A 24,592-nucleotide genomic window follows, 5' to 3' on the forward strand; every position below is an offset into this window, starting at 1 on the left:
TTTCTAATCCTTTAGCATAAAGTTTCATCTCTCCTGCAACAAGAATTCTGACCCAAATAATTAAGCAAAGTGGAAGTGATTAAAGTTATTACTTGTATAAAAAGGTGAAATATCCCACCTCCTGCCTTTTTACCCACACCAGATGCTTCCCACTCACATACTGGTCCTTGCCCCCACCTGGGACTGACACACCTGGCCCACACTGGAAAAAGTATGTGTTTTTTTTTTGTTTGTTTTATCCCTTTTTAGTTCAGGCCTTCAGCATGGCACTGACAACTGAAGGTACAGGATCTTTTATTTTTTGAATCAGCATTGCCACTGGAGAAAGATCAAGCTACCAGCCCCAGTACCAGGTCTGAACACAGGAAACTGATACACTAAAGACATTTGAGTACTAGCATGAATGTTCAGGTGCATTGTTTTAAAGTCTAATTCACACTGTCATGAACTGACAACCCAAAGATACACTTTCTTGACACTTCACAAGAGAATAAAAATTGTAGTTTACTTGGTTTACAGATATTTTTGCAAGCATAGGGATGTGCTGCCAGTAATAGATGCAATGACTGAAATCTTTAACTTGCATTTATTATCAAAGTCATACTGTTTACATCTGTAATGTCAACAAGATGCCACAACTACAAAAAAAAAAGATTGTGCACATTGCAGTTCCAATGCAAAAACAGTAAAATGGAAATCCATTTGTTAAAAAAGTAATTAAAATTACTCCAGAAAGCAATTGAACTGTTTTAACACCTTTACATCCAGTCAAATTAAAATGGTTAACAAGAAAAAATACAAATTCAAAAATCTGGTATCAATGTTAAAAAAGCATCTACTTAAGCATTTCTATCAATTCGCACATCAATCTCCCTCCCACGAAGCTGTATCCCATTCATCATACGGCAGGCTCTCTCAGCTACTTCTGGGGACTCAAATCTAACAACACCACAGCCCTTAGACTTCCCATTTTCCATCTTGATATCAGCATACAGCACATGACCTTCAAAAGAAAAAGAAAGGTTCTTGTTTAATCTAGGAGGTACCACACGACTGTATTGATTTAGAGTTCTCTACCTTAAGCCACAGAAAGCGTACCTTTCGAAACTACCATTGGTTTGAAACTTAAAGCTCTAGGACCATTTTACCAGTGACCATTGCCATGAGAAGTCCCCTAGAAGCTGCACAGCCTACCTCAACCATTAGTAGCTTATCTAAGCCTCTGAAAAGAAAGGTACGCTCACAAAGACTCTTAAAGAGCATGATGGTTCTCAAAGCAGCAGAAAGCCCTAATGAATTATGCTAACTGGTCCTCTAGAAAGTTAGCTTATTCCACAGTGTAATACAGGAAATTGGTCGCTGTAGCAAGCAAGAAATCCATGTGGGACTAGCTTTTCTAAAGATCAAATGTCTCATGAGCTGGACCTAAATACATCTAACAATATGCAGCTGATTCAGGAATTCTTTTAGCTCCCTAATTTCTTCGTTTTTCTTTTATTATTGCTAGTACTAACTTAAGGTTCTTTTAAGGACAGTTTCCCCAAAGAAACGTGTTCACTTCAAAATAAAGCATCTTGCCAGTGCTTTTCAGTAGTTCTCAGCTTTTTGCTATAGGAAATGAATCTCATCATTCATCCTGGACTTCCCTCTCTCTGTTCCTGTCTCTACCTGTAACTACAGAGAGGCTATCCACATAATAAATCCAGCCCTAGACAGCTGAGAAGGGGTACGTGTTGACTGGGTTATCAACTAGACAGTCAAAACATTCTTATCTTCTCAATCCTGTAGGACTCTTGTCGGCATTGCAGGATGGCAAACATCCCCAAGCCACTTGTCAACATGAATATCTGATGTTTTCCCAAGTCTGAGTGAAGTTTTAGTAAGGTACTAGTGTCAGGGACATAGAAGTAATTCCTAGCTCTACAAGAGATATCCAGTTCTCAGGAAAGATTTCCAGTGATATAACAACTTACCACATTCATTAAATTTATCTTTCAGCATTTTCCATGTAAAATCAAAAGGCAGCTGTGAAAAAGAAGAACAATTACTGAGGAACTGTTAAACGACTTGTCAGTACTTCCGTCTCTTCAAAACATGTTCTCCATCCTGGGAAGCCATAGTTCAGCACCGTCTTTTTCATACGCAGAAAGCTTTTCTCCTGTTAAGAAAATGGCTTCAACTCACAAAGGCCTGCCCAACCCCACATTTGGCAGCATGCAATATTAAAAATTTTAACTAAAGTAAAAGAACACAAAAGAAATCAACATAAAGCACTAGGATGAAGGCTACTCACATTTCTCACAAATATCTGACAGGCTTTTCGGGCCACCCCAGGTGCAGGTCCTCCAGTTCCTCCAAGGGAGCCTGCAAAATTGCCTGCAAAGTTTCCACGTTCCATATCCATTGGTCTTTCAAAATTGCTTCCCATTGCAAGTCCCATGCGATCTATGCCTGCTCCCATGCCCTGTCCCATAGCAGGACCCATCCTTTCCATATTAGTGGCTCCAATGCGCTCCAAGCTCATTCTCTCCATGCTAGCAGCACCCATACGATCTATTCCTATTCTTTCCATAGGATTGGCACCTATGCGATCCAGGCCACCTGGCATCCTCTCTATCACCTGTCCCATCCCAGCTCCCATTCCAGCAGGGACCATACGCTCCATACCTATACCCATCCTATCCATGCCAGAACCCATTCGTTCTACACCTGATCCCATTCTTTCTATAGTGGTACCAACACGCTCAATGGCAGCGCCCATCCTCTCAATGCCAAAGCCTATTCCAGAGCCCATTCTTTCTATGCCAGAACCCATTCTCTCAATAGCTGGTCCCATCCTCTCAATGTTAGGAGCCATGTGATCTATGCCCAGAGGGGCCATTCGGTCAATTCCAGAACCGATCCGTTCCACATTGGAACTCATGCGATCCAGAACAAGACCCATCCTGTCTATTTCTGACCCTACTCTCTCCATCCCATGCCCCATCCCAGAGGGAATTCTTTCCATTCCCGAGCCCATACGATCAATGCCAGGTGCCATCCTCTCAATCCCAGGAATGCTGGCATTTCCACCACCTGGAACAAAACACACAATTTATAAATAGTCAAAACACATACTGAAACCAAACACGTGCTTGCATTGCATACAGTACTGAAATCCTTTAGACCATCATTATTCAGAAAAAAAAAGCGACTACCTAACGTGTGTGCTGCTGCAGAACATGAAGCAGTTATTTCAGATGGGAAAGAGTACTGTTGTTGATTACATAGATCACCACGACTACAACACATTTTAAGGGACTGGTCACCTCATTAGTCCGTGTGCAAGAGTTTACCCCTTCCTAACAAGTTTGAGTTCCATATGCACAATAAAAGTTTCAAAGAAGAAAAACTGATGTGTAAACAAGGAGAGAAGTTTGAATGCATATGAAAACCCAGTTGTTCAGGTAGCGAAAGTAGTATTTTAAATACAATTTTAGCTGCTAGCTGTCCTGTACAATGCCCTGGGGATTGTGCAGCAAGAATAATAATTTAACTGAAATTAGTTTGATCAAAATTTGATCAAAGTGTTAGAGAAGCTATGTGTAAAATATGGCCTGTTTTGTTACAAACATGCACTTTTTTTTATGTACAGTTCAGGTATTTCCAGTAGGCAGTGTAAGTACTTAGCTTTATGTACTGACCTATTCCTCTTTCCAAGGTGTCTCCAAAACTACGAGACATTCCCATCTCATTTCTTCCAAATTCTCTCTCAAATCCTCCACCCATGGCACGATCCATTTCTGTAAAGATTAAGTCTGATATGTTCTTCAGGGTATCAACATTTTACTAGAGGCATAGTTTTTAAAGATTAACAGCAAGGCAAACTTTTATTATGTCCTCCTGATCATTTTATTATGTCTTTTTGAGACCAAAACAACCCCCAGAATAACAAGAACAAAAATCCAGGACTCATCTCAACACAGACAAGACACTTTGCTTTGGAGTAGTTTTCTGTCTTTCTGGTGAATACAGACAGAGCACAGTTTATCTTTCCAAAGCAGACCTTGAAGGCAACTCCTTTGAACTTGTTTTTTTTGTAGCTTAGAGGCCATAAGGGCCTTGCAGACACTGTGTGAGATGTAAGCCTTTAAGTTTTTTCCAATAAAAGCTGGAAAGAGGAATATGACCAGTCTCCAGTGCTACAGTTTCAGAGAACAAGGACTGCTGTTGAACTCAGAAGCTTAATATTATAACAAAACAAAAAAAACTAATGCCTACCACTCATTCTGCCCATGTTCATTCCAGCTGGAAAGCGCCCGATGTTTTCCATGCCAAACGGACCTTCCATTCCTAAAAGAAAGGAATTTCCAGGGATGCTTTAGCATTTCAACTTAATGCTACATTTCACCAAAATAAGTTTTCCTCAGATCTTTTCCATAGGCACCAAGACAACTCTATCACAGATTCATTAACTGTGGTCAGAATTTGGTCACAGCTTATCTCCTAAATCAAGGCCAAGCTTTAGAAGTCTCATGACCAAACCACTGCTCACATTTTCTGAGGTTTCAACCCTTCCCCGTACATCTACAGCAGTTTCACTAATACTCAAAAACATAAGTCATCACTAAATTGGTGACAATTCCAAGGAAAACAAATGCCTGATAGGCACATACAGCTAAGTTTACATGACTTTCAAAAAAAAAAAAACCCAGGCTATATACATTTCAAAAAACACAGCTTACCTCCCATTTTATTCATTCCAAAGCCCATGCCTTCCATTCCCATTCCTCAAAATAAAAGAGAAAGCTTTATGTAGCAGATGTAATTCTACAAACCATCAGCCATTAGATTGGCTGTAGAAAGAAATCATACAAGCACATCCACTCTGAACTGGAAAGCTTACATGTGCTAGCTCGAGTAGATTGCAACATTCCTTCTCAAGAAATAAAAGCAGGAAGTGGAAAAAACCATAGGCATTTACAAACTGAAAGCTGAGTGTGTGCTACTTTTTAGGTGGCTCTTTAAAACTTTTTGCTATTTAAATATATCCTAAACATAGATTTGCAAGCCCACTAACAAGTGTTAAGAGTGACAGATGGTTTTAGAAGTTTTATGTATATTTGCAGTGTCTGCTGCTCATGCTCAAGAGTCAGAAAATGAGAGCTGTGCCCTTACCATGGTAAAAAACAAAAATGGAGCAGTTGGTTAGGTTCAAGTTTCTGTTATCAAGCTCATGACTTAGCTCAGGAAGAACTCATTTGGCTTTAACACTCCTAATACACTTCAACTTTTTGTGTAGGCAAACAAAGCTATCTACCCTTCTATACAGCTTAAAGCTCTCATGAAACAAAGCGTAGGAGTAATCTTCTTACCTCCAGGTCCCATGTTGCCCATTCCCATGCCTTTGTTTAAATGATTTGCATCAATAGGTTGACCTCCAGGTCCTAATCCCATGCCAATACCACCAAGACCATCTGAAGAAAATATTCAGATATCAAAAAAGCCTTGTTTCCATAATTTGACAAAACAGCAAGTTTTATTCTTAATTAATTGACTTCTATTCTCCAAAAAAGCTTGCTGTGTTCCCACTTTGGGGTATGTACTTAATGCATGAAAGTGTAAATCTAGAGTAGATGTGTCTTGAAGTAGACTGGAAATTAATCCCAAATATTTTCTTCATCATCTATGTTTTATCTTACTGCTGAGAAAAGTTGATTTTTTTTGGTTGGTTTTAAGCTGACTCCTGAAAAATAACTGGCTAGAACACTGCTTATTTTGTGCAACTCAATCTAAGGAGAAAAGAGTGGGCAATTTAGTATAAAGAACTTCTAACCTTTTCACAATGTTACCTTTGATTGATAAAAGGTTTATTTTCATGTTTGCCAAGGTTCCCTTGCAGCTAAGAATTTAAATAACTGCAAGGTTCCACCTATTAATGACAGCCACCTATAGAATTCAGAGCACACAGCCAGCCTCTTTCCTAGGCAAACAAAAAATATATATCATTCTCAGACACAATTTTGATTCTTCCTGTACCCAAGTGAATAAAGGATTCCCCAGTCAAATAAAAAAACACAAAAAAACAACTCATTTTTGTCAGAGTGGATCAGGAAGAAAAAGTTCTCTGCTTGCACTTGAATCAAACAGCTTAATAGCATTTTTTCCTTATGAGAATAGGACTTCCTTGTTTACATTTCAACATAATGATCTCAGGAAGCACTGAATTATGTTTTAATGTTTTACAACACCACAAGATACCGATACTATTCCTCCCTCCCATCCCCCCAACTTAAAGGCCAAGAAATACATTTCCATTATTATTTGTTCCATTTCATACAGTAATAATTAAACAGAAAAGCAGTGATTTTCTCTTGACGAGGTGTACCATTACAGGAAGTCATGGCAAGAGTAAAAAAAAAAAAAAAAAAAAACCTGTGGATGCTACGGCTGCTGAACAAGGTTCTGGTAGATACACAGAAAATTGCTTAATTAAAGGATGGGTTGATAGAGAATTATTCAAGGTAACAACATACACAGGTTTTCTTTCCATGACTAAAAAAACATTCTTAAAAATCCTGGCTGAATTAGCAGAATTACATACATTTTAGAACAGTTTCAGCTGTAAGACAGTAGGGCTTTTCCTTACCATTAATTCTCCTTTCCGACCCAGTCTACTCCTGCTCAACACTTTCATTATCTTATCCCAGAATGGTCAAGGGAACAAGGGACCTCTGGGGGTAATCTGGCACAAATCCCCCACATCAAGCAGGGTCACCTAGAGCCCATTACCCCGGACCACATACAGACAACTTTTGAATACTTCAAACGATGGAGACTCTGTAACTTCTCTGGGCAATCTGTTGCTCCACTACTCAGTGACCCACACAGTTAAAAAAAAAAAAAGTTTCCTTATGTTTAGATGGAGCCTTCTATTTCAGTTTGTGTTCACTGCCTCTGGTCCTTGCACTGGGCAACACTGAAAAGAGCCTGGCTCTGTTATCCCTGTACCCTCCCTTCTAGTATTTATTCCCCTAAGAAACCTGAAGACCTAGAAGATGCTCAAGAACTCAACCCAGCCCTTTAAACTGAAGGAAAACCATTAGACACCCAGAGTACCAGTACGTAAAAGGGTGCGCGCTTTTCTTTATAAACTGATGAAATTTCCATTAAAACCTGTTATTAACAATAGCCCTACAAGGCATCAGGACCTCTGACTTGCAACCAAGAGACTTGGAAGCTTTGAGAACATGAACGGGATACTGTTTTTAAGACAAACTTTTAGCTATGAGCTGAAGGAAGTATCCAAAAAGAAACAGGACTGAAACTTATTTATATTAACCTCTTAGATATTAAGGCCATTTGAACCCCCCAATTTTCAGCAGGCTGAACCAAAGTTTTACTTGGGCTGGATTTGAGCAGATGGGGAGTAACAGAAGTTGCCTAAACATCTTAACAACAGCTCATAGTTTTTAGTTGTGTTCTATTTATTCATCTGTTCCTCCTACATATGGAAGGTTACAGAGGCAGTACCTCTTGAGCACAAGTTTCCTATGGACTATTAACAACTCAGCTTTGCTTGTCAGCAGACGAACTCAGTAATAGATATAATCCAGGAATACACAGGAAATCTCTCTAAATGCAAACCTGAGAGCCAAATGCTTTTGAATTGATTCTCATTTTGCAAATATTCAAGTTGCTGCAAAGACAAGTTAAAAACATAACATATTCAGTCATACAGCAGAGACTTACGAGGAAGTTGTTGTGGTCGCTCTGGAGGAAAGAAATCTCCTTTTGGAAAGGCTCGTTCATCCTAAAAATAATTTGATACATTAAGTTTGTACACAACTCTGGCCTGCTTTCTCACTAGAAAGATTTCCTTTTTTTTAAAAGGTAATTCAAGAAAGCTAAACTAATTCTTACTATATTTATGATTGTCTTTTAGAAAAATAATTAGAAATAACCTTCAATAACTGTGTGAGTTGACAGCATTAGGTATTAGGCCAAGTCCTTTAAACAGAACTCGTTTCCCCCAGTATTTCAACCCATGAGTTAAAAGTGAGATGGAAAGTACAGGGCTGTACTTCTCTGTCACGATGTGCTATTTACCTTTGTTTGCCCTGGGAAAGTCGCACCAACCCTGAAGCCACACATCATCCAAAAAAAAAAAGTCTGGAGCACATTATCATTTCAAAAACTAGGAAGAATCTGAACGTACTTACCATTTTTACATGCATTGGTCTGTCAAACAGCAGCTGCCCATTAAACATCGCTTTCGTTTCATTAAGGATCATCTTTCAAGCACTGGAACCACAAAACGTCTTAAAACTCCAAGTACTATCTGATGAAAACCCTATCAGAAAACCACAAGACTCCAGGTAGCTTCTTATACTGTCATTCACGGGTTATCAGATACCCTTTCGCTTTCTCCAAAACTGAAAAGCTTCCAAACCAAAATCACCAAATATTCAAAGACTGGGTTTTGTTTTTAAAATTAAAACATGAGTTACAAAAATAGTCTTCTGATTCATATTAAAGACATTAAGACACCACTTAAAATGTCTCAAAACCAGCCTAGGTGTTTAAACATTTCTCTCCCTTCCACACCATAGAACCAAGTTGAGAGATGAAGCATGCAGTAGTATCCACACTGCAATTCTGCATTTGTGTGGGTAGACTGCTACACAGCAAATCACAGCTTGCAGTGTAATATGGCTGACAGGGAAACACACCAGATCAAGCCTGCTTACACTGCAGATGGATGCGTTTCACTCCTCCCTTACGTCCATTACAGGAATTTAGGACAAATCTTTTCTTAGAAGTTGCATTTTAATTCAATACTAACTCTGACAGAAAAAAATATTACTATTTGGGTTAGAAATTCACATCTATTTGTTAATGATTTTGAGCAAACAAAAATAATTATTTGAAGTTTTTTTTTTCCTCCTTTTCATTTTCCCTACATTTTCCATACATTTCAGTGGCTTCACTTAACACAATAAGGCAATATCCTCAGTTGTAACACTACTACTTTTATTTTCATCCTGCTTTTCTTAACAGTTATTTGTGAACTCATGGAAGTTAGCGCAGGATGGAGTGCCAAACCTGTCTACTATTTACCAGTAATACATTTCAAGGATACATATAGCCTGAACAGCCTCTATAGCTTGTTCAAAAGTGACAGTTCCGATCCCACGACTCTTGCCATCTTTATCTTCTAAGATGTCTGCCCGAACCACAACACCAGCCATGCTGAATACTTCTTTCAGTTTCTTCCACCCAACCTTGTAATCCAGCTGGAAGATAAGTAATATTAGAAGTATTAGAAAGCTTTCCATCCAAAGAGTATCTTCAGCATTCATCAGTTTCGTTTCCTGGTTTCTAGAATCCTGAGTAGTCATCTTCACAGAGATGGGATAAAATTTAAATAATAGAATGCTAAATGTGTTGTTTTTAGCTCTGTTCAAAAATGCAAATTATCAATTACTGTAATATACAGGATACAACTTAATCTTACAACTTCACTAACAAAGAGAATCACAGAACAATTTAGGCTGGAAAGGAACTTCTGAAAGTCATTATTCTAACTTATTGCTGAGAACAGGTATAATTAGTTCAGGTTGTTCGGGGCTATGCCCAGCTCAGCTCTGAACACCTAAGTGTGTACAGACTTTTGGCAGTCACTCCTTTACTTCATCTGTCTCAACGTAAAAAGAAATAGTTCTAGTATTTAAATGGTGTTGCCCATCTTCCAACTGATGTCCACGGCAACAAGTCTGGACCTGTCTTCTCTGTATCATCTGAATCAGGGTGATGGAGACAACCATCAGTTATCCCTTTCACCTTCTTCCTTTAAAGCTGAACAAACTTCCACAATTTCATATTCTCTAGATTCTTATATAGCTTGTCATCTCACCACGGAATGTATTTAAGCAAGTTCCCACTGCCCCTCCTTCAAACAAGACGCACTTCTCCACATCAAGACCAGTTTTAGGATTTGAAAATTAGCCCTATTCTTGCTGTATGTGCATACTGAAATGTTTGTTTTTATGCTATATCCACAACAGGGCATACCTTTCAAGGGGAAGTTCTCATTTTTTGTTCATACATTAGAGTGAAAACTTACTTCCCACTCAGCAGTGTTCCAACTGAAGAGAACAAGACTAGTCACAGAATACTTAATTTTACTGAAATAGAGCTGGAAGCCTACAGCTTTTCCTCTAATTCATTAGATTCTACTCAATTTAGACCCTGTTCAGAGACCACACAACGCTTACATTTGCAACAAAGACAGTGCTTCCAAGTCTCCCTGCCTGTAAGGCATGGATGATCTCATTGGGTATGTTGGGATTGTTGAGTATACTAGGTGGGATATTGAGCATTCCAGGGCCACCTGGACCTGGACCAATACCCATTCCACTAGCTGCCATGACTTTCTGCATTGCTCTCCTGGCATGTTCGCCATCAGGATCCTAAAAAAAACACAAACAACATATTAAATTCATCTGTACCCCAAGAAATGTACAAGGATTTAGCAGCAAGGCCAAAAGTCAAAGGGAATACTCATTTATACAAGGTCCCTATAGACCTACCACCAACTACTTTTTTTTTTTAATTATTATTTTTTAAATTTTCAAATCAATGCACCAGCACACCTCAAGTTCACAAGTTACTCCTATCCATGCATTTCCCCTGATTCTGCAGGTGTGTATCTATTACTTAATACCAACAATAAACCTCACAGCCGCATTTGTTCTAAAGACAACGGTACTGGGGAAGACAAACACTGATTAACTTTTGGCATCCTCAAAACAGTACAACAACTCATTTCTCTTGCAGTTAGACTTCCTTACAAGACAAGATACAGTGTGTAAGAAGTTCACAAAGCGGGGTTTGGGCTGCTCTTTTTCCCCCTCACACTAGGTTTCCAAATTGAAAAAAAACTTGGAATGTATCATTGTACTACTATCAAAACTCATGATTTTAGGGTATGCTAGAAAATACGAAGTATAGGATGAAGACTTCCAACAAGGATATAAAGCTATCGTAGCTTCACTTCATGCTGAAAGTGAAGACAAGTACCTTCATAATACATGGTAAATTTATGTCACTTAAGTTGGAAGCGCCACACCATATTCAGTGAGCAAAATGTACAAGTACTTTATGCTGAAGAAAGTGAAACATCAAAATAGAATTAATTAGTCAGAAACACAGATGTGTTAAAACATATTTAAATGAATTTTAGTCTTCATCTGAATTTTAAGGCAAAAAATAGCACATTTCTGAAAACAGGAGAAATGATAGCTGGATTAATCATGTGAAAGCTGTTATTTTTTTGGTCAGTCATATGAAGGCTTTCATGTTTCTCAGCAATGAGACAGCCAACACGGAGAGGTACGTACAGGCAGTTGGCACAACTACTTCTAATGGTCATCTACAGGAACTTAGCTCCTTCCACAGTCAGACTGCGGCACGTGGGATAAATGGTGCTGAACCCCTTAAAGGTAATAACATGCTTCTTTACTGATTTCAGCTATACATTTCTGTCTCTGCCATACAAGCAGAAATATTCAAGTATGGCAATTGTTTTGCGAAGACTTGGTCAAGTCACAACCACTTCTTTTCAAGGACTGATAACAAAGGCACAACCCGTTAAAGGTATACCTTTAACAGCAAAACAGATCCACACTTCTTTCCAAAAGCCCCTTAGAAAAGTCAGTACCTGATAACTTCCAGACAGAATTGTTTTTCTAGCCTTCCATTTCACCTCTCACTTCCCTTAAAGGGTATAAGAGGTCAACAGTACCAGAAGATACGTTGCAGTGAGAAGCAGACTACTGCTCTCAGAATTTATTAATCTGAGGGTTCCAAGAAGTGCTGCAACTTGCTCTCTCCATTCTTCTCCTCAAGTGCTCCTCAGAACGCAGGTTGCTAGGAGCGGACCTTGTGCACACATTTCCCACCTTATACTCGTGCAGGTATCTTTGCCCAAACACTGGGAGGTGGGGTAGGCACAGCAGAACACGAAGCTTGCTTAGCCAAAAATATAGCTTGCATACCATAAGGTCAAGAGTCACTGCTAACACTGAAGGAAGTCTCTTGATTTTTAATTGGACCTTTGATGCAGCTACAGTTCCCGAAGTATTGGAATAAAGCTTTAAACTTGTCAATAGATAAGGAGTAACTCGCAGTACAGTTGAGCGTGTTATAGTGATTGAAAATAGAAAAGCCGTAAGAACGGAAATAAATCTTTGAAGTATTTCAGAAACCACCTTACTCTATGGAATTGTTTGTAAAATACATTTATTATGGTGCAGAATTATATGAGAAATGAGTCAAGAACAAAATACTTATGCAGGTTTCTTTATCGAATCATAAAGAAGTACACCTGCAGCCAAACACTTGCTTTATCCATGTTCTGCATTACTGTCAGTAACACCTATTCTTTTAAGTCAAGTTCAGTCTTGACAACTGAGTTCAAACTCAAGTTTGGCAACAGGTTCTGGTAATAAAACAAGCTGTGTGTCTTTTTAAATTCTATTTGAAGAGTTCTACTTTGGCAAATATTCTTATCTGCAAATGAGCCAGCCATAAAGCTTGACTAAGAGGTATCCCCTTCACCCTAAATCCAAGATATTAAAAGAACAGATGCGAGTCTTACTTCTTTCACTTTCAATGGTCTTCCACCAAGACTATGCTTGTTCAAAACCTCTGCAGCCTTTTTCATGCTTTCTTCCATCTTGAATTCAACAACACTGTGAAGATACAAGACATCTAAGAACACTGCTCGTATCTTATTTCCTTATTTCTTGCTATAAATTCATAAGTGAACTTACGCGCATCCCTGGTGATTTGATTTCAGAGGCGAGTAACAAGCAGAGGAGGGAAGAAAAAAATAAAGTAAGTAAAAGCACAAAACACTTTTTAAAAAATAAAAAGTCAAATCACATTAGTTAACCCTAGGGGCAAAAATAAATGTAATCTTACCCAATAAAGCCTTCATTACTTGAATTCCATAAGATATAATTTCTTATGCCATAACAGGATTAAACTGTAGTTTCTGAAGTTGTAACAAGCAGAACTAAGTCCAGGATCTCCAAGAAAAATACCACACACTCCGTATCAACTGTTCTTCTCTGTCATACAGACAAATCCTTGCCATATTCTCTCACCCTAAATCCATATCCTTCAGTACAGTTAAGTGAGCTCCTACTGTGTATTTTTTTCCTGCAAGATACTTTCACTGGACTAATTGACTTAAGTACCTATAAAGGCAATATACGTTTAACTTGGAAATTAACTTCTGTTTACTGGCACGGGAAGTATAGTTTCCAGAACCTGCTTTTGCACACTGGCCTTACAAATTCAGCAAACCACTACAGTAACGTTTTCCAAAACACAAGTTAACCTTCCGTACCACTGTACGTACTGCTAGTATCCATGGGTACTTCAAACAGCCAACGCCACCTGAACACAAGTGGAAGACCACCCTAACACTGCTCTTACAAGTCCCCAGCCCCCCGCCTCCCCAGCCCCAAAGAAGCTTTTAAGCAATCCTGTTATAGCCGCTAAGCATACACACTCTCTACCTTCCTGACTTCCTTTCGCTCCACGCCACCATACAGTTACATTTGTCATGTAGAAAATCCACAGAAGAAATTCTCTCAAACACTTACCCTTGACTTTCCTTCAGCGTCCATTAAGAGCTCCACGTATGTTACCTCACCAACTACAAATCAGATTCCAGACGACACATATACCAAGGGAGAAAAGCCAAGAAAACAATGGGAATTTAGAACAATCAACAACCGTGTATGGAGCCTCTGCCTTATAAGAAAGCCCAGAAACACTCCATATTCTCTAAACCACAAAACTGGACAATTACAGGTATGCAGTAACATTGTAAGACTTAAACATGTTCTTGATTTTCCTCCACTTCAAAAGCCAGCTATTTCCACAGTACCAATTTCCTCGACCTTTAGTGCTCACTCATTACTTGAGGCAATTCAAATCCAGGGGGAAGTCTGCAAGAACAAGTTTCCCTCACTTCACGTAGTACACCATTTTGTCTCCACAGTCCAGAACTCAAACAGTTGCTTGCTTTTCTCAGGATTTTTCCTCTGGCACACGTCCCAAAAGGGGATCAGACCGGCCCAACAGACCAAGAGATCACTCACTGCCTGCTTTTTATTTCAGCAGTTTAGCCTTTAAATCACAGCAAAATTTAAATCCTTTATTAGGTTCCATATTTTTTAGGTTAGTGTTAAACTGTCATATTCGCCCTCAAGACAAGAGCCTACAGCAAAAGGCAAAGTGCACTAGGAAACTATATTTGCACCTTTCCTCACAAGACTAGGATTGCTTTTTCCCTAACTGACCACGTAACCATATGATGTACCTCTGGAATACAACTTCTAAAATGGCTGCTGCCTTTGAAGGAACTGGCATACAGAATTTATCCAGAATAACTGAGGAAAACTCTTTAATACTTTTTTTCTGGTTTTATAAGTTCTGTTTTTTAAATTTAAGACGGGCTCCAGGTTACACTATCTGAAAGATGAAAAGAAAGCAGTCTTTGTGGGAAAGAAACAACCAAACAGAAGTACTGCCAGCATACCCTAAGCAAGGAACTAGAAGCTCACATTCGATGGTCTACCTCTCTGCAATGGCCAGAGAGGAGTGCTCAGCTTCATCTCCCACAGGCCCCATCATTTATCAGACACCTAGTGTCATTCCCTAAAGTGAACATCCCACATTTCTTCTAGAAGCTGGAAGAAAAGGAATGCTTCATGAAAGCATTCATCTTTCCATTTCTGATATTGAAAATAATTAAACAATATCAGCATTCCAGCCAGAGAGTAGTTAGCTTGGCAGAATAAGCAGTGAGATCCATTCATGTTTCCATGAGGATACAGAGCATTCAAGACTAGTAGAGGCTAATAAATCCCTTTGAGAGGGCCAGGTGAGATTAGAGTGTTCATTTACCACCTACAACCTGAGCACTATGAGGTCATGTACCCATGGGATTGCAGTGAAAGGGGCTGCACTGTAACAGGCATCCTAGCACCATCCTTGGTGGTACATGGGGCCCATGCAGCCAGCCCAAATATTCAGCATTACGAGGTCATTCTGAAGCCATCCATCTCAACAGCAGCAGCCAGAGTCCAAACAAACTTTTATCGAGAACAAATTCTCAGATTCCCTACAATACAAAAACCATTCCATTTCAGAGACCCCAGAGATTACAGGTTATAAATCCTGTAACTCATTTCTCCCAGTAACATTATTTAGGCTCTGGACTAAGGGCTCTCCTCTCCCACCCACTAATCAAAGCCAGCTACATCTCTTAAAACGCACACGAACACTTCCCAAAAAAAAGTTTGCAATATATTAAATACAATTTAACATATGCAAATTTGACCTCTGAACAAGATTTCCTCAAGTCTACTACACAGGCAATAGTGTAGCACTTTGAAGTTTGTCAATTTTGCTCAATACTTCACATTCAAGCCTTAGACACACCTGTATTGAAAACAAAACATATCTTGAAAGGGATGTTTTCCTTTGAAAGGGAATCTGAATTTCCTGTATAGCCAAAACATACAAACACAATAAGGAGGGGGGGGATGACATGTAGAATAGAAGATCAGTATCCAAGACAAGTCCAGATTAAAGAACAACTACAATAAAAGTGCGCTTTTCCCCTGAAAAACGCAAGAAGATTCAACAGGACAATTCCTCCAGGAAACGATTGTTTGAGACTGACAAAGGTTTTTTTTTAAAAAAAAAAAAAGGAACCTACACTGGGTCACATTTTATTTGGTTTCTTTTCAGATCCCAAACCACTATGTCCAAACCTTTGGAGAAAAAAGAAACAGTGATCCATGCAGATCTTCCTTCTGCTAGCAAATAGTTGGCTTGCATCAGGAAAGACACCCCGTATAGCCACAAGTGAAGGAATTTCATTCAAGCACAAGAGATTACTTAACTTTCAAAAAAATAAAACATAAAAAAACGCAGCCTAGTTTTTCTGCTCCAGATGGACCTCAACAGGCTTGAGAGGTTGACCTGTACAAACCTCAAAGTCCAGCGAGGCCAAGTGCAAGGTGCTGCTGTTGGGTCAGGGCAATCCCAAACATGAACAAGCTGGGCAACGAATGGATTGAGAGCAGCCTTCCTGAGAAGCATTTGGGGCTGCTAATTAATAAAAAACTAACCATGAGCCAGCAGTGTGCTCCTGCAGCCCAGAAAGCCAACTGTATCCTTGGCTGCATCGACAAAAGCACGACCTGAAGGTCAAGGGAGGCAATTCTCTCCCTCTGCTCTCATGAGGCACCACCTGCAGCACAAGAAGGACAGGGACACATTACAAGTCCAGAGGAGGGCCACCAAGATGATCAAGGGGCTGGAGCACCTCTTCAAAGATAGGCTGAGGGAGTTGGGGTTGTTCAGCCTGGAGAAGAGAAGGGAGACCTTGTAGCGGCCCTCCCAGTACCTGAAGGGGGCTGCAGGAAAGCTGGGGAGTGTTAAAGGCCAGGCTGGATGGGGCTCTGGGCAACCTGATTTAGCAGGAGTTGGAACTAGATGATGTTCAAGGTCCCTTCCAACCATTCTCTGATTCTATAGTTACCAGATCAGCCTCCAAGGGCAGATAAAATTTGCAGAAACTTAGAGCCAGTAGCTCTAAGTTAATGTAAAAGTGATTAAGGAATACGTTCCCCATTGGTGTAAGCATGGGTAATTTTGGTTCTTAAAGAGCCCTGGAAGAAAAGGAGAAGTGCAAAGCTCCCTGAATCCACTGAAGGACCACCTGGAAAACATGGTTAGAACAATGAAAGCAACACAGAAGATACACTCAGATCCCACCACCGTGTTTCAAAGTCTATTAGTATTAAAGCTTTCAATGTAGATAGTCCAATTAAAGTTCAAGATACTTGCTTAAGATGTTGTTAGCATTCAAGTGATACTGAAAACTCCTCCATCTGTCTTACTAGGAAGCTGACTGTACCACATCTTGCACAAAGCTGCTGCAAGGTGGTGGTGTTCCTGAGCTAAGTACAATTTCTGCTCTTACGAAAAATTATGTAGATTTTCCAAGATGGTAACATTTCCATTAAATTTAACAGCAACAGCAGAAATGCAAGATATACTTAAGAATACACAAGCAACATTTACACTTGAAAGTCCTATTATAAGTTACTGATCTCCACTGATGGTTTCTCAAGACATTTCAGTGAAGCTCCGTACTCAAACACCAGACTTCAATATTTGTGCTCACGACCTAACTCTGGGCAATTAGGTACACAAGTTAATGACTTCACAGTCCTAAATGGCAAAAATTATGCAAAAGCAAGTTAAAAGCTTGCAGTTACTGCAGCTCTTGGCTACTTGTTCTTTTTATTTTTTTTAAGAACACTCTATGCCCTGTTGTAAAGTCCCACTACATATTTGTATTATCAAACCTTGCTATCTGCAGTCACCATACATGTAAATACATGAAAAAGATACTTTGGTATTCTCACATCCACCTGAAGACTACTGTCAAGGTTTGACATTTGAAAGCAGTCAGGTCTTTCACCATTCTTGAAAAGATATCTTAAAACTACAAATGACTAAAATGCCAAATAGCTAGTTAAACTTTAACTTTTGATTGCAGAAAGCTTTCTGATTTAATCAAAAAGTGAATCAAGCTGAAACATCTTCAGCTAACAAAGCTGCAACTGAGATGCTGAAACAGGTGGCCCTCCAGGAAGAGCTGCGTTCAGGTACCAGAGCAACAGCTGTCAGAACCGAGCTGACAGAAGTACTCGACAGCACCTGCGTTCAGGTCCAGTAACAAGAGGGCATGAGTTACATCTTTAAGGGGTCACAAAGACACTAACAATTACTCAAGATGGAGGAAGACAGAAGGCACCACATTTAGTTTGGTGGTTGCTTTTCTTCATAGCAAGGTTAAGCTGGGAACGGCTTTGTTTTTTTCCTTGTCTCTGTTCACACGTTCAGATTCTGATATGAAGAGGTAAGCACACCTGTCAGATACCATGTGTATGCTTTAAGTATGAGGTTAAAACCATGTTAATACAAGTAGTCCCTAGGGTGTCCTGAAATCTTTGTGATGTGACAACGGCCACCATGACTGCAACTGCTCCTAGCTTTGCAACAAAGCAGATCCTACAGCTAACATTTCCCCTTGTGTTGTATGCCACCTTGCTACTCTTGTCAGGGAAAAGGTTTAAGATACAAAGTTCTCTATTTCCTAGAAGAATCCATAAATACCTCAAACTCTTTTTTTAATTACATAGTATCACATTACGTATACCAGCTGCCACAAAGTATTTACATTTTGCTTCCCAAAACAGAGCCATTTTGGGGAGGACAGGTTAAGGCCAATATTTAGCACTCAATCACGTTACGTTTACCGTTAGACTCCACTTCCACGCAGAAGAACTGCTGCCTCGTTCTTCTCCTGAAGCCACTTACCAGGTAGCAATTCTGATTACCTCAGTTTAGTAGAACCTTGTGTTTGTCAGCCAATACAAGGGAGTTTCAAACAAGAACATTTTTTAATTTCGTTAATAACTGTGTTATACTGCATACCTGTAATTGAGTTTCACCAACAAGTACACTGAAATGACTAAACCAAGGCATTTCTCTTGAGAGATGTCACCTTTAGATTTCAGATGTACGCATCTGAACAAACCAAGTTGCAGAAATATGAGACCTCAAAGCTAATGTCTCCTAACCCATACTTACTGACACAAAAGAGCCGACGGAGGTGAACTCCTCCTATGTTCGGTAACCTGCTATGCCATTGCTGCTAACAGCTTCCGTCTTTATGACTGCCAAGCAATGCAACAGTCATGAATCACCTACGGTTACCCTTTGCGTACAGATCCATTTCACATGCTCTCAAAGCCTTGAACGTTTGGCCTGTGATTCTTGCACTTACAAACCAAGAATTCTCACGTTTAGGTTTTTCCACAGCCACATTCCTGGTTCTTGGAACTACTATGCCTTATATCAAAAAGCACCGATTCAGCAAGTTCAAGCGCAGCACAAGAGCACCAATTTGGTAGAAGTCTGGGACTAATTAGAATGAATCACAACTACGCAGCAAATCTAAACTGTTATGTTTTAACAAGCAGTCCCAAAAACCAAGAACAATGCGTATTCTCAATACGTAGACAAGCCCTGCAGACAGACTGAAGAGGTTTCAACGTTCCCCTAGGATTATCTGCTGGAATGAGCAGCTGAACAGCAAGGCAGGAAACAATCTCACATCGGACTTTTCCATCCACGTGAACTGGAGAGAAACCACAAGACACTTGGAACGGAATTCAACACAGTACTTAAAATTAGACATCTACACATACAGATACTCCTATTAACCAATGTATCTCGTGTAGCTAAGTGCTAACACAGCTTAGGACAGGGGACCATGCATAATTAGGGTCTGTTAAAGCAGTCTTAAGACTGCAGTTCTTCAGATTACAAGAAACCATCGTTGCATCTCAAGCATCAACGTTTCACAGCCTCTAATTATGGAAGTTTGCCAGGGCTTATAGTCCTGAAGTTCACTACACAGACTAAGCAGCTCCATTTTGCCTCCACAGACAGACGTTGTAAAACCATTTTGGAAATTTCTCTTTTTTTTCCCCCAATTCATTAGGCCACGACTTGTGAAGTCACTAACCACCGATCCTTACCGAGTTCAAAAACAAGTGAACATCGATCACTGTTACGCAAGACACGTCTGATGGTATGTATTTTAGCAGTGACCCACAAGAGCAATGCTCGTACTACTTAGGCCTAACAGGTTTTGAGACATTTTAATGATGGAGAAGCCAAGTATTTTCTTGCCACTCCACTGCACTTCCAAAGTGACTTGAAAACTTGTAGGCTGGGCATCAACTTAAAGAAATAATGCCAAGTAAGCTAAGAAGATGCACTTAGACTTATCACCACCTGAGAATAATTAGCTCAATTTCTTCAGCAAACTAAGAAGGTTCCCATTCACAGGTATAAGTTAAATACAGGTAGGGATGGAGGAAGACATCATGAACTTGGTTTCCAAAGCCCTACCCATGTTGATTGCACTAAAGCACAAACCTGATTTTTCTTCTTTGCAGGTCACCCTTAAATACATTTTTACTGCTATCCAATTGCAGGATGGATCTTTATGTAAGCACAAATCACTACGAAGTTTAGAAAAACAGCTACATATACATACACCAGATCAACATTGTATGGCTACCTTTATAACCCAAAAGACATGAAAACACTTGAGAAAGTTTTGCTCATGTCAAGACTAAAATCTGGTAAAAGCCTCATTTTTCTTTTTTTTTTTTTTATTATTTTTATTATTTTTCCACCCATAAGACAAATGCTCTTTTTAATCTCTGATGAAACACTATTAAACATACGCCAACATGCCTATGAAGGGACTATCCGTCTGGAAGGCTGCCAGAGCACGGTATTGTGCAACACCAAAAAAGGCTTCAAGACCTTCTGTAAAACTCGTGTCACTAAGTCCACCCAGAACTTCAACTGTTAAGCTTACCAAGTCTGTTACGAGTAAGACGACAGACATCACTTGGTCAGCCCTGGTTGTACATTACCTTTCTCTTTGACCAGGTCTTTCAGAGACTGCCACTTGACATCAAATGGAATATTTGTAATAAAAGCTCTGTATCTTCTAGCAGGGTTAGCATACGGCTCAAAGCGATTTCCTCCTCTCTTGACGCTCTTCTCTTTCCTTTTCTCACTTTGAGTTGGTCGTTCATTTTCACTGCAAACAGATAATTGGACACATTAACCACTCTGGCCATTGATTAGTGTCGTATCACCTCCTGGAACATGACTTCTTGCATTCCCAAAAAAAATCAAAACTCACAAACTTTCATCTGTTCATTTATTTGCAAAATAGTAGTAAGACAAGTTGGTACTCATGGTATTAGTGCTACATGCACCACTGCAACGAAGTTCCTAACAGCAGACAACTCAGATCACTAAGACCCACCATTTTCTCCCACATTTATTTATGCAACGTAACCAAAGCTTTTGACTGCAAAGGCTAAATCTCTTCAAAGCCAAGCAAGCCTAACTTCATTTCCTTGTGATGCTCCAGACACACACCCTATTTTCTCCTTAACATACTACACTTCGACATCTTTACGACCAATAATTCTTTGACTTATCACATTTGTATTTTTGCACTACAAGAATTTCAGTGAAGTGATCCCATATCTAAGCACTCATGTCCGTGACACTCTTTTTAAACCATCTTCCTCCCCCTCAGTTAATACCGTTTGGGAGAACACAAATTCAAAGTCTGTGCCTTTCAAACACACTGAATAGTTTGTTTGTTTGTTTTCACTATTTCAGAACACAAGCTCCAGCAGATCACAATTAATGAATGCAAAGTGAAGACTGTTGTTCAACTAACCTACACCACTATTAGTTAACAAGACAAATGCCACTAAATAGCAGTACTCAAACTGCATATAAATATACAAACTGTATATAAAAAATAAACTGTATATAAATATACAAATAAAAATTTAAAAAAAAATCACTGAGCAGATACAACAGCCTAGAGGGAAAAAAAAAAAAGTATGCAGATGCCTATCGAGTGTGATATTTGAGTGGATTCCTTGTTTTTACTACAAGGCAACCCATGCTTTTCCAGCCACAAACACATTAAAAGCTAACAAAAATATTGTACTTTACAGACACAGCCAGAACTGCTAACAGTATTTGACCTTAGTTATGGCCATCGCGTACCACTTAGACAACAGAAGACACAAGTCCTGCACATAACTAGTATTTTGGAAGAGAGGTCTCTAATGAAAAAATGTTCTTTAGTCATTTACTGTGTTTAATCAAAAAAGGAAATTTTAGGCTTTCCCTCCTTTGTGCTTAAAAAAAAAAAAAAAAAAAAAAAAAATCTTGAGTAATCAAGTAATTAAAAATCCAAAAGCAGATTTAAAACTGGACAATCCTTTTAACACTCGAGCTTCTGTTTTGCTGAAGAAATAACACAAAGTTCAGCAATTGTGTGAAACTCTACACCTAATGAACAGTTTTCTATGGCTATTCCTCAAACCAGAACCATTCAAGCTATCCACAGGTAGAACTGCTGTGTAACTTGCTTCAAAGTCACGGGGTGCGATGCAGAGATCTTTGCAAATCTACGTTTAAAGCTCCCGGAGCAGATTATCACACGTCAAGCTCTCATATACCTGTAAAGAATTCAGGCAAGCCACCATACCTCCTATTAGAGACAAACACTAGTCTAGAAATTTTTCCTTATCACATTTGGTGTAACAAAATCCAGCCTGGTCTAAAGAAATAGCAAGGAAACTACTTTGGCTGCAATGTTTCTCTTTCACAGGACGTCAGACAACAACTGTCCGTGGGCATCCTCCAGCACTAAAAGGAGGACAAGCAGGCACGTGGCCACAGAAATCGCTGTGGTTGCCAAGTACGAGAACAACTGAGCATTTAAAGGCAGTTCTGGACAGCAGGAAGAAGTGAGTTCCCCACATCCTCTCCGTAAATACACCACGCCTGCAGGCATTGCTAAGTTAAAAAATGGGAGACGAAATTCCCGCAGTAAACGGGAGTGAAATAAATTAAGTTTAGGGAATTAAAAAACAGGAGTGAAACTCCCATCCCAGTAAGGAACAATGGTGAATAACTGTGACCCATTTACAACAAGGCTAATGCAAGAAATACAAAAAAAATAACACCCCCATGGCAAAGCGTACAGAAAAAAATGTATTCAATAAAATATCTAATGAAAAGTAACTTATCTAACTTAATTTTCCTTGGGTTACAAGCTGAAATAATTCAAGGCTACAGAAAGCCTCATCTCAGAGAAATTCCTTTAACCGTATTACCTAGGCACTGCTACTGTGAAACTTCAGCAAGCTTTGAGCTGTAACCAGAATCCAAAGACGACAGGAATATCCTCCAAATATCAAACACCCAAGAGGAGGAAGGAGGATGATCTGAAGACCCTTCGCTAGCCTCCACTAACATACTTCTGGCTGCAGTTTTTTTCTTCTCTCTCAACTCTTGGTCGGACTGCAGATTTGCAGCACGGTGTAACAGCCGTTAGCAACCAGGAACCTGCCCGATGCCCACTTACATAGCACAACTCAGAACACCAGGTAAACAAATCTGACCAAAAGTCTAACAGATTACTCCCAGAACACAGCGTTAAAAATGCTGATCCTTAACTACGTAAGATTTCAGGCCTGGGGACAAAAGTTAACTGGAAAAATGCAGTCTTTACGTGGAATTTAAAAAAAAAAAAAAAAAAAGAACTTCTGTTAACTATAAAACTTCTCAAAATTAGGTTAGTGTTCACATGTGAAGGCAACAGGCGGTTCAAATTTTTTCTGCTTACAAACTTTGTATTTACAGACCGATAACCGTAATCCTTGGAAATTATTACTATTAATATTTCTGTAATATTGCACTTATATCCAACAAACGACCCTTACTTAGGCTCTGGCATCACTTTCAAGTTATCTCTTGGTCTCAAGGCACTGAATTCCGATGTCTCCCTAACCAACTCACTTCTCTGGTAAATCACCAGGGATGAGGCAGCGCCACGCTTTGCTCCAGCAACGTGAACAACGACGATGGCCTACCACAACTCACCATCCACTGACACAACAGTTAAAAACAGCTCAGAGCTCCAAAACGCCTCCCGCCGGGCATACTTACACCCTTAGGGAAAGATTTACATTTACTGAGGAAACGTTTCTGCTGGGCCTCAACAGAACCCCCAAAAACCTCGATGATCGACCGCGATCCCGACTCCTTCCGCGTCCAGGCCTCGGAGGCTGCCAGGCGGCCTGCGAGCCTCGGGGCCGCACAGGGAGCCCGGAGCGCGGCCGGGCCCTTTGGGACACGAGGGGAAATCAACAACGGCCACGGGGACGGGGACAGGGACAAGGACGGGGACAAGGGCGAAGGCGAGGCCCAGGCCCCGCCAGGCCCCGCCGCGCGCGCGCGAGGCCCCACAGCCCCCCCCCACCCCCCTCCCCCCCCATTACCTCTTCACGGGCGCGTCCCCAGCACCCCCCGCCCCGTTGGGCGGTGGCGGGGCGGCGGCCGCTGCCGTCTGCGCCGCCGAAGAAGAAGCAGCCGCAGCCGCCGCCCCCACGGGCGGCTCCTCCATTTTGTTGGCGGCCCCCTCGCCGCCCGCCGCCGCCGCCGCTACCGCCGCCGCCATTTTGCCAGCGCCGAGCCTTTGTGTGGCGAGAGCCCGCCCTGCCGCCCGCGCGCGGGGCATGCCGGGAGGGCCGCCGAGGGGGAGGGGGGGGGGAGCCGCTCCCGGCCCCGCGCCGTCCGCCCGCGCCTGCGCGCGGCGCCGCTGCCCGCGAGGGCCCTGAGAGGCCGGGCCCGGGCCCTGAGGCGCCGCCGCCGGGATCCCGCCGGGCCCCGCGGGGCCGTTACCGCTCTGCGAGCCCCGACCGCGGCCCGAACCGCGAGGTCGGGTCCAAGCCAGCCCCGCTCTGGCCTGCTGGGCCGCGTCGGCCGGCAAACAGCGCATGGCGCCGTCCCCCGCTGCACGGCCCCTCCCTCAGGGCCGCCTCTG

The 24,592-nt window shown here is 40.8% G+C and overlaps 2 protein-coding genes across 6 annotated transcripts; both read right to left on the reverse strand.

Moving 5' to 3' along the window:
- Positions 1-567: 567 nt before the first annotated feature.
- On the reverse strand, positions 568-12,834 carry HNRNPM (heterogeneous nuclear ribonucleoprotein M). Of its 5 annotated transcripts, none has more exons than XM_068661777.1 (13): positions 12,816-12,834; positions 12,641-12,734; positions 10,257-10,451; positions 9,122-9,275; positions 8,202-8,251; positions 7,732-7,792; positions 5,355-5,456; positions 4,725-4,769; positions 4,261-4,332; positions 3,684-3,782; positions 2,294-3,075; positions 1,974-2,025; positions 568-1,003 (listed from the first exon to the last, which is right to left on the reverse strand). In XM_068661777.1, exons 2-13 carry the CDS (start codon positions 12,716-12,718, stop codon positions 840-842), a joined length of 1,854 nt encoding a protein of 617 aa, XP_068517878.1. In that variant the 5' UTR covers positions 12,719-12,734; positions 12,816-12,834; the 3' UTR covers positions 568-839. The 5 variants fall into 5 exon arrangements, 4 of the variants coding, with proteins under 4 accessions (XP_068517878.1, XP_068517880.1, XP_068517879.1 ...); XR_011090064.1 differs by having other exon boundaries at positions 947-1,003; positions 1,974-2,158; XM_068661779.1 differs by lacking the exon at positions 5,355-5,456.
- A 672-nt stretch (positions 12,835-13,506) lies between these two features.
- On the reverse strand, positions 13,507-24,586 carry LOC137845006 (myelin expression factor 2-like). The gene is made up of 3 exons (XM_068661793.1): positions 24,048-24,586; positions 20,598-20,767; positions 13,507-13,708 (listed from the first exon to the last, which is right to left on the reverse strand). The coding sequence occupies exons 1-3, from the start codon at positions 24,545-24,547 to the stop codon at positions 13,644-13,646; spliced, it is 735 nt and encodes a 244-aa protein (XP_068517894.1). The 5' UTR covers positions 24,548-24,586; the 3' UTR covers positions 13,507-13,643.
- Positions 24,587-24,592: the final 6 nt, after the last annotated feature.

This window comes from Anas acuta, chromosome 26, assembly GCF_963932015.1.
Source record: "Anas acuta chromosome 26, bAnaAcu1.1, whole genome shotgun sequence".
Classification (NCBI taxonomy): domain Eukaryota; kingdom Metazoa; phylum Chordata; class Aves; order Anseriformes; family Anatidae; genus Anas; species Anas acuta.